This window comes from Athene noctua, chromosome 24 (assembly GCF_965140245.1).
Source record: "Athene noctua chromosome 24, bAthNoc1.hap1.1, whole genome shotgun sequence".
NCBI classification, from domain to species: Eukaryota; Metazoa; Chordata; class Aves; order Strigiformes; family Strigidae; genus Athene; species Athene noctua.
This window is the reverse complement of record NC_134060.1, coordinates 3,341,993-3,354,410: the sequence shown is the minus strand read 5'-3', so window position 1 is coordinate 3,354,410 and position 12,418 is coordinate 3,341,993. Positions and strand designations below refer to the sequence as shown.

The window sequence follows — 12,418 nt, the reverse complement described above, 5'->3', positions numbered from 1 at the left end:
TTCATGCTCTGGAGCCTCTACAGAAGAGATCTTGTGCTGGAGCAAAGCCCCGTGCTTTCCATCACAGACACGGGAGCTGAAGGGGGATTTGGGAAGCTCAGACAAAACTGCAAAGAGATTCATCCTTGTCATTCAGCCCAAGACACAACAGATGTGGAAAGAGAAGGTCTGAGCTGGCTGGCTGATTGCTACGAGCCCAGCACAATATTTTGAACCTGAGGGCTTATCTGAAATATGTCAGCTTAACCGAGAGCTGCACCAGAACAGTGTATCAGTCAGTGCAGGAGTTACTTTGCCATTACAACCAAATTCTCTCCCCACACAACATAACATGAGGGATAGTATTGTGCTGGCCTTCAGTCTCTTTTCTGGTGTTCAGTACAGTTTCCAAGCTCCTCAGTATGTTGGTTGGACTTTGCACAACTGCAGATACTTAGAATTTAAGATGGTCCCGGGAATACTGTCTGCAATTAATAGCCAGGGTGATGCTGGAGTCTGCCTAATTAAGAGATGTCTTGGTTTGGATGCTGGAGTTTTGGCTGGGGAGTTTTGGATACTCGAGGAGGCAGTTCCTGCCCTGGTGGCCCCTGGTGAGCCCTGAGATATGTCAAAGTCCATCTGCCCGCTAAATCCATCTCTCTCTGGAAGGAGAGATGTTGTCAGGTTTAATAACAGCAGTTGGTAATTACTGCTGCACTTGGGGTGTTTCTGCGAAAAGCTGCAGGAAACAAGAGTGCCGAGATTAGAGTGTAACATCTCCGGTCCTGCACGATTACCCCATGCCAGAGCCTGATGTAAGAGGAGAGAGGCTTGCTGCAATGCTGAGCCACATTTCAGCCCAAAGTCCAGGCCTCCTCCAGTCCGATATGCCAAGAAATGCAAATCAGGGTTGAACTGCTCTGGCTGTAGCACGCACCAAACGCCCTGCAACTGCCGATGTTTGAGCATGACAGGAGCAAAGTGTGGGGCTCAGGCTCTTCTCTGTGACCTTCTGGGCAGCATCTCAAGCTCTCGGGAGTATTTTGCAACTGCTGTAAAACACAGACATAGTGATGAGTGTCAGGGGATGGGAGAATCAGCGGAGAAAGAAGTAATGAAAACAGGTATAAAACACCTGTCACTGCTAAGATGTTCCAGACAGAGGCTTTCAGCATGTTGGTCACTGCTGGCTGTTGTCGCCTCTTAAGACAGCCGATGCCTTTGCTGAAATTCAGAAAACATACAGAGAAACCACAAATGGTTGGCTACAGGTGGCTGGAGCCCAGCAGTGCAGCAGCCTGGCCCCTGCACCGCCTGGGCACTCGCTCCACTCCCCGGGTAGCTGTAGCTGTCACACCTCCCATCTGCTGTGGCTTGTGCATTTTGGACATTTCTTCTTTTGAAAGAGAGCTGAGGGCAGGGAGAGGCAGTGCCTTGTTTGTACTGGGGGAAGGGGAACGCTGTCAGCTCAGTGCTTTCCCCCAGCAGCAGGAGCTCATGGTCCCATTGCCTGGATGTGGGATCCTGGATACTCCAAGCCAGGCAGATGCTCTCGGGAAGAGGGGTCCTGTGCCATGAGCTTCTGTAGCAGGTCGGTACAACCTGCCAGTGCACGGCGCTCAGGACACAGCATCTCTCTGCTATAAGGCAGCTTTAGTGTATCCGACAACCACCTAGTCATCTGCTCTCTATAACTCAGTCCAGGATGACCTTGTTCCCCCTGGTACATGAAGCAACACAAGGCAGCTGAGCCCTCAGTGAAGGTCCATTGGGTTTAAAGCACGAGTATAATCAACAGCAAGAATGGGAGAAAAATATCATTTGAAGGACAAGCTCATCAGTCTAATGAAGATGAAGGGATTTAAATGCATTAAGCTGCAGAAGTGCACCGAGCAGCTCAACATCTGCCTAGGGGAAAATAAGGCACTTCCCTCTATCACATCTCTGATGAAAGTAAAAAAAAAAAATGGTAAAATTAACCTAATCCTGGGCACAGACAGGGATTCTTAGGTTCAGGTGGTCTGACTCTTTGCATGTCCCCATTTTGATGTCCAACCAGCACTCTAATATTGATGTGAAACACTTACTTTTAATCACTCTGACCACAGGACACACTGACTCATGACACAGGGGTTATGGGGGGAGAAATGCAACTTTAATGAGGCTGAGCTTTATAAAACTGCAACGAGCAAGCTTAAATATAAAACCAGTCTTGTAATTTTATGTGTTCAAACAGCTTTGGTGAAGAGTAAATGCTTCAAAGTGCACTTTGTGTTCCCAGATGAGCCGCACCGAGTTCCTGGCAGTGCAGTATCCCTCGCCCTCCTCCATCCCAGCCATGTCCCGGCACAGCGTCACTCAGACGGGCTGTTCCCCAGGGCCTGTCCCTGGCCACAGCATTGTGTCCCCATGAGCAGCCCCTTCCACTGCTGCTGGTCCTGAGCAGTGAATCCCAGAGGACTGGTAGGAGCTGGCCCAGGATTTGTACAATTCTCAGCGTTGCTGCTTCCCTCTTGTGGTGAGGAAACAGCTGGAGAGACGGACGGGGTACGGACAACAGATGGGGTACGGACAAGTGGCGTGGTATGGACGTGGTGCCCATGGGCTGTGCTAGACGGGTCTCAGCCAAATCACTGGTGGGACAAAGCCCAGATATCTGCTGGGAAAGGGTGGAAGCTGGCTCCAGCATTTGGGCTGTGGACCTGAACGTAGGTTTCCCTGTACTATTTTCCTTTTGTTTGCCTCCCTCCAAAGGGAGGGATGTGTCTGAGTGGGTTGAATTTATTGCTCATTGTGCTTCTGTAAGTCCTCTTCATCTCAAGTCTTTTTCAGAGCATCTGAAGAAGGGCAGAAGGAAGCAGAAAGGCTCTCCGCAAGCTCCTAGCTCTAGTTAATTACAATGGATATTTGTAAGATACCTGAAAACTCCTCCAAATGCACCGTGAACACTATGGAGTGCTTCATGGTCCTCAGCACACAAGCACAGAAGATAAGCATTGCCACGCTGTGTGGCCTCTTTGGGACATTGTGTGTTTTTGAGAACTCTTTGGTGCTGTACTTGATCTTCTCTTCCCCTGGGACCAGGAAAAAGCCTTCCTACATCTTTATCAGCAGCCTGGCCTTGGCTGACATCCTGGCCAGCATCATCTTCGTCTGCAGTTTTGTTAACTTCCATGTTTTTAATAAAACTGATTTCTCTAAAGAAACTTTCCTGCTGCAGCTGGGAGGGGTGAACACATCCTTCTCTGCCTCCCTGAGCAGCTTGCTGCTGACAGCCCTGGACCGTTACATCTCCATCAGCCGCCCCTCCGAATACAAACTCCTCATGACGAGGAAGAGAGCATGGGTAGCCCTGGGGGTGCTCTGGGTGACATGTGCAGCCATTGCTTCCCTGCCCCTCCTGGGCTGGAACTGCTGCACGCTGGATTCAACCTGCTCCGAGCTGTTCCCGTTTGTGGATGGCAACTATCTGTCGAGCTGGGTTTGCTTCATCATGGTCCTGCTGGGGTGCATCGTCTATGCCTACGCGCATGTGCTGTGGAGGGCCCACCAGCACGTGGCCTACATGGAGAAGCACCAAGCGCAGGTGGGAAAGCAAAACACCAGGATGAGGATGGATGTCATGCTGGCAAAGACCCTCGTCATGGTGCTGACTGTCCTCGTGCTATGCTGGTCTCCTGTCCTCGTTCTTATGATCTACAGCATCTTCGCCAGGCTGAGCAATCACCTGCGCAAGGTGTTTGCCTTCTGCAGCACCCTCTGCCTGCTCAATTCCATGGTGAACCCCATTATTTATGCCCTGCGGAGCAAGGAGCTATGTTCCTCTCTGAGGATGGTCTTTGCTCAGTTCAGGAGGCAGCTGAAGACCTCTGAGGAGAGCCCAGAAACAGAGACCACGCACAAGTCCTCCGTGATAGAGACTGTCTGCGAGGACACGCGTGTAACATAGGGAAGCAGCTGTGGAAAGCCTGTGCTCAGGCTGGCAGAAACAGTCTGGATCACTTCTTTTCTTTTCTTTTCTTTTCTTTTCTTTTCTTTTCTTTTCTTTTCTTTTCTTTTCTTTTCTTTTCTTTTCTTTTCTTTTCTTTTCTTTTCTTTTCTTTTCTTTTCTTTTCTTTTCTTTTCTTTTCCTTTTCTTTTCTCTTTTCTTTTCTTTTCTTTTCTTTTCTTTTCTTTTCTTTTCTTTTCTTTTCTTTTCTTTTCTTTTCTTTTCTTTTCTTTTCTTTTCTTTTCTTTTCTTTTCTTTCCTTTCCTTTCCTTTCCTTTGTCCTGGGAGATGAGGGATCAGGTGCCCGTCACAGGGCCAGCTCCCACTGATGTTATTCTTAGATGCTGGGACATACAGTGCAGAGACTTAGATAGACAGGCAGTCCCTGAGCTGCAGAGACACGGGTGCCACATCAGCATGCCAGCCATAAGGCAGAGGATAATGCCATGCCCCAGAACAGCAGATCCTGATATTTTATGACAACTATTCCTGCCTGGCCTCCCACTTGTTCACCAGTCACTTCCAAGCCAATGTTTCTTATATTCAGTGCTGTCTTCCTTACACTCTCTTAAAATATAGCTAACTTCAAGTAAAACACTCCACAGACCTTCAGTTTCTGTAGAAATCCCCAGGCATCACTTAACTCTCTAAACCCCTTAACTGGGCACAGGCAGAGCTGTACAAGCATCACCAGCAAAGTGATAATATCACATCACTGCTTAGCAGAGGTACATACCAGACTTGAATGCCATCCTGGGGTGTTATGTATTAACAGCACAGTGACAAGAGGTCATCAGGTCCTGGTAAAGGTGGCAGAGACACCACCAAGTCATGACAAGCTCCTGCTGACAGTGAATGGCTCGCTGCATCATGCAGGAGCAGGACTGGCAGCAGCAGGAGGTACCTCTGCCCTTGCTCGGAAAGGTGCAGACAGTTTCTCTGGGCTTGCTTGTAGATGGTCCTGGCTAATTGTGTCTCACAGCATTTAGGATCATGTTGATTTTAGCATCTAATTCCTTATGGAAACCTGAAATGCTCTCACTGTGGCTGATGGACTCTGCCGTAGTTGAGGATTTCGAGGTGGACAGGACCTTGCAGGGAGCACATTTCTTGCAGCAAATCTAAGGAAGGCTAACCTGTGCCACGAAGATGTTTGATGGATGTTATGTGATTAAACATTAAAGCCATTTTTCAGCCTTTTCTTCCATTAACATCTGGGACACAAACTCCTCCAGGTGATAAATTTAAGCCCAAGCTGGGGCAGATACTCTGAGCATAAGGAACTTGATAGATTTTTTTTTTTTTTTCCGAAGGACACAAAAGCAGCACCTTTAGGTGTAAAACCTGCAAGGAAAGCAAAGTGGGACAGGGCCCTTTGCCAGTGCCCTGTAGAGCAGTGGGGCTGCCAAATGCCTCTGACGGGGCTGAGCCTGGCCCCGGGCATGGCCACGAGGCCCTTGGACTTTGCCCTGTTTCCGCAGAGGATGCACCTGCCCCTCACATGGGGGTTTTGGAGCCAGGCCCTGGGCCCGCTCTGCCTGCACAGGAGGGCCCGGCGGAGAGAGGCCTCATGGAGGCTGAGCAGCCATGGGGCCACCCCTGTGGGCTCTCTCCTGCCTCCTCATGGGATGGACACAGAGGCTCAAACCGTAGGATGAGTCACACAGGCAGCTCCAGCGGAGCAGAGCCGGGCTGGGAGGGAGAGAAAGAAGAAGGGGGGGAAGAAAGGGGCCGCCAGCCCCGCTGCCAGGCGGACCCCAGCCTCGAACCGGCGCTGTAGCAATGGCGGTGCCCGGTAGTGATGGCGGCGTCGCGGCGCAGTTGCCTCGGTAGCCATGGCGGGGCCGCGCTGACGTCACGCGGCGGCATGGCGGCCGCCGGGCTCCTGTGGCTGCTGGCGGCCGCGCTGGGGCCGGGCTGGGCCGTGCCGCGCTACCGCCCGGACTGGGCCAGCCTGGACACGAGGCCGCTGCCGGCCTGGTTCGACCAGGCCAAGGTGGGGGTGTTTGTGCACTGGGGGGTGTTCTCTGTCCCGGCCTGGGGCTCCGAGTGGTTCTGGTGGCACTGGCGGGGCGAGCACCGCCCCGACTATGAGCGCTTCGTGCAGCGCCGGTACCCGCCCGACACCACTTACGCGGATTTTGCCCCCCATTTCACCGCCCATGACTTCCAGCCCCGCGAGTGGGCCCAGCTCTTCCAGCGGGCTGGTGCCAGGTCAGTGTCAGGTGCTGGCCAGGGCGGTTGGGGTCCCTGAGGGGGTGAGGGAGCCATTTCTGGGGATCTGTGAGGGGAAGGGGGGTCCCTGAGGGGGTGAGGGAGCCATTTCTGGGGGTCTGTGAGGGGAAGGGGAGTCCCTGAGGGGGTGAGGGAGCCATTTCTGGGGGTCTGTGAGGGGAAGGGGGGTCCCTGAGGGGGTGAGGGAGCCATTTCTGGGGGTCTGTGAGGGGATGGGGGGTCCCTGAGGGGATGAGGGAGCCATTTCTGGGGGTCTGTGAGGGGATGGGGGGTCCCTGAGGGGATGAGGGAGCCATTTCTGGGGGTCTGTGAGGGGATGGGGGGTCCCTGAGGGGATGAGGGAGCCATTTCTGGGGATCTGTGAGGGGATGGGGGGTCCCTGAGGGGATGAGGGAGCCATTTCTGGGGGTCTGTGAGGGGAAGGGGGGTCCCTGAGGGGGTGAGGGAGCCATTTCTGGGGGTCTGTGAGGGGATGGGGGGTCCCTGAGGGGGTGAGGGAGCCATTTCTGGGGGTCTGTGAGGGGATGTGGGGTCCCTGAGGGGATGAGGGAGCCATTTCTGGGGATCTGTGAGGGGATGGGGGGTCCCTGAGGGGGTGAGGGAGCCATTTCTGGGGGTCTGTGAGGGGATGGGGGGTCCCTGAGGGGGTGAGGGACCCATTTCTGGGGATCTGTGAGGGGATGGGGAGTCCCTGAGGGGGTGAGGGAGCCATTTCTGGGGGTCTGTGAGGGGATGGGGGGTCCCTGAGGGGGTGAGGGAGCCATTTCTGGGGGTCTGCAAGGGGAAGGGGGGTCCCTGGTCACCAAGCAGATGGGGGAGCCATGTCTGGGGGTCCCTGAGGGGATGGAAAGGCCTGGAGAGTATGGGGGGCTGTGCCTGGGGTCCCCAAGAGGATGCAGGGGTCCCTGAGGGGATGGAAGGGCCAAATCTGGGGATCCCTGAGGGTTCTGGGGTCCCTGAGCAGTGCTGGAGTTCCCTGAGGGGTCATGCCCAGAGTGCTGAGAAGTTGATGGGCCTTCCTACTTCCTAAGTCTCAATTGTCATACTTGTCCAGCATTAAAATCTATTAAAAATGTCTATTATTCTTGTAGTCGCTTCTAAATTTAAAGGGCAGTGAAAGGGGGCTCCTCCCAGCATGGTTATTCCATCCCTTGCTTTTTTAGTGACTGGGTTTGCCAGTGAGGCTGGGGAATATTTTAGGTAGTTCCTTCGTCATCCTGATCAAGTACTTTTTTCCCCTCAGGTATGTGGTACTGACCACAAAGCATCATGAAGGCTTCACCAACTGGGGGTCGTCCGTGTCCTGGAACTGGAATTCTCTGGATACGGGGCCCCACCGTGATCTTGTAGGAGAGCTGGGACAAGCCCTCAGGGAGAGGTACAGCACTGCCAAACCGTGCTGTTGCTTTCACCTGTGTGCATTGAATTCTCCTGGCTGTTCTTGGCAAATAGTGGAAAACAATGAGTTCACTATGAAGAAAGTAATGCTTGCAAACTCATGATATCTTATGTGAAATAATAATGCCAGTAATCTAATCTGTCACTGGTTCTTAATCCTTGCTGCCAGCCTAACTCTTTCCTCTGTGTTTTCTGTCTTTCAGCAACATACGCTATGGACTTTATCACTCTCTGTTAGAGTGGTTTAATCCACTCTATCTAGCTGACAAAGAAAGTGACTTCAAGACCCAGAACTTCGTTTTAAAGAAGACCATGCCAGAACTTTATGATCTTGTCTTGAAGTAAGAGCTGCAACCAGTTAGGAATCAAAAGCATTTCCTGGTTTCAGTACTGTAGAGAAAGATGCAAGGTGGATGCAGAGGAGAGAGGTGACAAATGTTAATTTTTTGCCAAGGCAAATCTGTTTACTTATCAGTAATGATTTGTGGTAATTAGAGGAGGGGTTCACATTTGCCCTGTGGACAGTCTTAATTTGTAGAATAAGGTAGAGATAATTTTTTCATGCAAGAGCAATTTCCATTAATACTTACTGCCTTTGTGCAGGGTGGCTTTGAAAGTAAAGCAAGCTGCTTCGTGTTTAGCAGAGTGGAGGAGTGATTTTACTGCAAATTTACATCTTTGCCTTCCTTCCCCTTGTTGACAAAAATATGAGGCTTGGACACGTGTTGCTCAGAATATCTGTTATCAGGAAAAGAATGTGCCTCATAATTGCCTTTGAGATGCAAACTTCTGGTATTTGGAAGAATTGCATCCTCTCTTGAGCCGTGATCAACACATCATTCTTTGCTGCTGCAAGAGCCTTACTTAAAGCTTTGTCTGAAGCAGAAAGTGATAGCATAAAGCTCCTGGTAACATTAGCAATAGGAAGAGGAAGTGAAGCTAGACTCCAGATGCAAAAAACACAGTGCTTCCTTCATGGTAGGAGAAAATAAGCCATTTTGAAATAACATTCATCTCTCTGTTAGATATAAACCAGATTTGATTTGGTCGGATGGAGACTGGGAAGCTCCGGAGTCATACTGGAATTCTACCTCTTTCCTTGCCTGGCTTTATAACGATAGTCCTGTCAAGGTATCACTTTCAGCTCCCCTGCATGGCTGCTAGCATTTTATGGTATGGAAGGTCTGGCAGCAGTGAGAAATGAATGTGATCAAATCAGAAACCTGCTTGGCAGATGCCAAATGTGCTTTATTCTTTTGTGGGGGGGGAAAAAAAAAAAAAAAAAAAAAAAAAAGCAGCCTCTACTGTGCTTCTCTGAGAAGACTCTGGTGTCCTTTACAGCACACACACGGGAGGCTCAGAGGTGAGGAATCTTGTTGCCTCAACTTCTACCTGATTGAATAGAGAGAGGTTCTCCCAGAGAGGGATTCAGCCTCCTCTGGAGGACCCTCTCTCTTTCCACTGATTACCCAGGGGGGTTTAGCTGCCTTCCTAACTTAGATGCCTCTGCAAACTTAGCGGAGGGGGGCAAATGTAAGCTGAAAAGTCCAAAATATTCTCCCTACTGAGTTGCGTTTCTTCTTTCAGGACACTGTTGTTGTTAATGATCGTTGGTGTAATAACTGCTCGTGCCATCACGGAGGCTACTACAATTGTGCTGACAAATACAAGCCAGGGACCCTGCTAACTCACAAGTGGGAGATGTGCTCCTCCATTGACAAGCTCTCCTGGGGCTATCGAAGCAACATGAACATTGCTGAGTTAATGGATGAAGCAAGTATCATTGAGGTAAGAAATCTGAAATCAAAGTAACAGGTTTGGAGGAGTTACTGGGAATTAGAGGTTTCTTTCATCCTTCTACTTGCTGAAAGAGTTGTTGTGTTTCATACAGTCAGGCTGGAGTTAAAGGAGCCGTTGAGGAGGACAAAGCCCTCCTCGGGTTTCTTTGTTGTCAGTAGCGAGGATACGTTGATTTATCTGTCACAGGAGCTAGTGCAGACTGTGAGTTTTGGAGGCAACTACCTTCTCAATGTGGGACCTACAAAAGAAGGGGTGATTGTTCCCATCTTCCAAGAAAGACTTCTGGCCCTTGGGAGGTGGCTGGACACTAATGGGGAGGCAATTTATGAATCCAAGCCGTGGAGAGTGCAGATGGAGAACAGCACAGACACAGTCTGGTAAGGACTCCATTGCTCAGTACCATCTGGGCTGAGACTTCCAGAGCTCACATTTCTTTCTTACTTGTTCTTAAATTTGGTACACTCTGAAGTGTTGCCATCAGGTGCAGATGGTGTTTAAGTAATATCCTACCATTGGAGTGCTCAGTTACTGCCCCAGGGTGTTATCTAAGGAATATTTTGCTTGAAAGAAGAGAATAAAAATCAGGACTTAATCCATCTTGCTTGATTTGAAAAAAAACCCCAACTCTTCCTTTAAAAAAGTTTCCATGCTGCTCCTGTCAGGATTGTTTAAGTAGTGGTCCTGGCTAGTCTGAATTGCACAAATGTAGTTCATGTAAACACACACAGTTTGTAAATGTAGAGGTGCTTGCTTTTAAGCTGTTATATAACAGTACTAATCACTGTTACCAGACTGTTAAGTTTTATGCTGACTGAGAAGGGCAGAGTAAGTCAGGAGCCAGAAATTGCTACAAAACAGTTATTTTTCTTCCTCAAGTGTGCCCAAGTGTGTTAAATCTAGAGATGCGGAGCAATGATCGAGATAAGGCAGCATATCCACTCTGTTGACCAGAAGCTGAGGCAAAGACAGTTCTGCAAATGACATTTGCTTTTAAGAAGCACAGCGGACTTTGTTTGGGTTTCATCAGCCAGTGCTGACTGGGTAAATGGTGGGTCCAAAGTGACAGATTTTGGAATGAGGGGAAAGTAGGTGACCCCTGTGCGGTGACAGTAGGCAAGCCAGTGTTCTCGTGCTGTCTGGAAAGGTGAAGCTCATGTCTGGTTCTCTCTCTTATGAGGCTCTTGACTTTGCTGAACTCTTGCTCTCTTAGGTACACTTCTAAGGGACCAGCTGTCTATGCCATCTTTCTGATCTGGCCTCGGGACAACGTTTTGAAACTGTCTTCACCCACTCCATCCCCAGCTACACAAGTAAGGAGCTTGAAAAAAAACCGTAACGCACTCTGAGAGCCTGTCTTGGGCACATGTGGGCTGGGAAGGTCCAACCTGACTTCATTTGGAAACTGGGGAGAGTGCAGAAGTTGTCATCCCATACTTCTTATTCTGGGGTGCTCTGGCCTCCCTCCAGGTCCTCACAGCATCCCAGGTTATTCTCCAGGCTTCAGCTCGCTGTTAACACAGAACATTGGATAGGACCTGCCAGGAGAGGCTCACAGTCTGCCACGGAATAGGCAGAGACACTTCTCCCCCAGAGGCTTTTGATCCTGTTGGCACAGGGAGGTGAAGTAAATAACAAGCCTCACACATAGAAGGGATCACTGGCATTGCATCTCAAATTCAAATCGGGTAACTGACCCACTAATTGTAAATGTAATTGTAAGTGACGCAAATGCTGGAGTGCCCTTTGCTCTAAACAAACAGAGGTAAAGCCTTCTCAGTAAAAAAAAAAAAAAACACAAAAAAAACAAACAGCAAACTCCAGTCAGATGTTTGGCCCTTTCGTGGGCTGTGAGTGATGGGTGGAAATGTGCAGGACTGCTTTGAACAGGTGGGAAATGCTGTACAGAGACTGCAGACGTGTTCTGGGTGTACTGGGGTGTTAAATGGGAAGCACCCGTGTGAGCTACAACTAAGTGTTTCCCCTGCCCTCCTCTGCAGGTGACGATGTTGGGTTTTGCAGGGACTCTGAAGTGGCAGAAGTCCCCAGGTAAAGGACTGCTCGTAACTTTGCCCTACATGCTTCCATCTCCTCTGCCTCCTCAGCCTGGCTGGACTATCAAGCTTGAGGGTGTGAAGTGACGGCTGTGGGATGAAAGCATCAATCTGCCTTTCTTTTAAATTGAGGATTTTTCATTTATTGTTGAATAAATTGTTTTTCTCTTAAGAGAATCTCTCTTCCAATCCCTTCTCTCTGTAAGCGACCTGGCTATCAGTGGACCTTGGCTGGCAGCAAAGGACTGACCCCTCTGCTCAGCAGTGGGAAGCTGGGATGTCCTTTGCAATATTCTGCTGGGATGTGACAGCCCGTGAGCCAAACACCTACACTGGGAACAAGGGTTTTTTGATGTAAAGCTGGGCTTCTTGGCAGATGCTACTGCTTCACTGCTGTGATTATCGGTGATGATGTTGGACAGACTCTGAGTTGGTGGGAGGCTGAACAGGGTTAGTACGGGGCAGTTAAGAGGACTTGCTTTGGGGCCTCAGGCCAGGCCACGTGGCACCTAAGTATTAGTGCATGGAGCTGCCAAGAAGATGTCTTGTCTGCCACAAGGAGACGCACACGTTAATGCTGAGAGGATTTGAGCTGTTGGAGCAGCTCACAGGACGTGGAGCAGTTGGAGCTGTGTCTGTGTTCACGTGTGTGTAGGCAGTGCTGGTGAGCCAGGCTAAGCACGGCAGCAGGGTCTGCACCTCCCAGGCAGGAGCAGGCTCTGCCACTTCCCTGGCTTAATAATCATTGAAATTAATTTTGATAACCAATGTGATACTCATATACAGAATCATGAATGCATGTGATGGGCACGTTCTGATGAAGACCAACCACAGTGCTGCTGCAGGTTCCTGCCTGTGATGGACTTGCATAAAAATAGGTAGATAGGATGTATTGTATGACTTTGGTATTGACTGAAACAATTATGATCACATACTTTAATCACAAATATTATGAAAATTTGCTGTT

The 12,418-nt window shown here is 49.9% G+C and overlaps 2 protein-coding genes across 3 annotated transcripts; both read left to right on the top strand.

Annotated features, from left to right (window-relative positions):
* The first annotated feature begins 2,352 nt into the window (after nt 1-2,352).
* Nucleotides 2,353-4,124, top strand: CNR2 (cannabinoid receptor 2). The gene has a single exon (XM_074925966.1). It carries the CDS (start codon nt 2,879-2,881, stop codon nt 3,926-3,928), a length of 1,050 nt encoding a protein of 349 aa, XP_074782067.1. The 5' UTR covers nt 2,353-2,878; the 3' UTR covers nt 3,929-4,124.
* A 1,705-nt stretch (nt 4,125-5,829) lies between these two features.
* On the top strand, nt 5,830-11,604 carry FUCA1 (alpha-L-fucosidase 1). 2 transcript variants are annotated; one of them, XM_074925964.1, is made up of 8 exons: nt 5,830-6,181; nt 7,446-7,580; nt 7,804-7,941; nt 8,626-8,731; nt 9,188-9,388; nt 9,587-9,777; nt 10,611-10,710; nt 11,398-11,604. In XM_074925964.1, the coding sequence occupies exons 1-8, from the start codon at nt 5,835-5,837 to the stop codon at nt 11,536-11,538; spliced, it is 1,359 nt and encodes a 452-aa protein (XP_074782065.1). In that variant the 5' UTR covers nt 5,830-5,834; the 3' UTR covers nt 11,539-11,604. The 2 variants fall into 2 exon arrangements, with proteins under 2 accessions (XP_074782065.1, XP_074782066.1); XM_074925965.1 differs by lacking the exon at nt 7,446-7,580.
* Nucleotides 11,605-12,418: the final 814 nt, after the last annotated feature.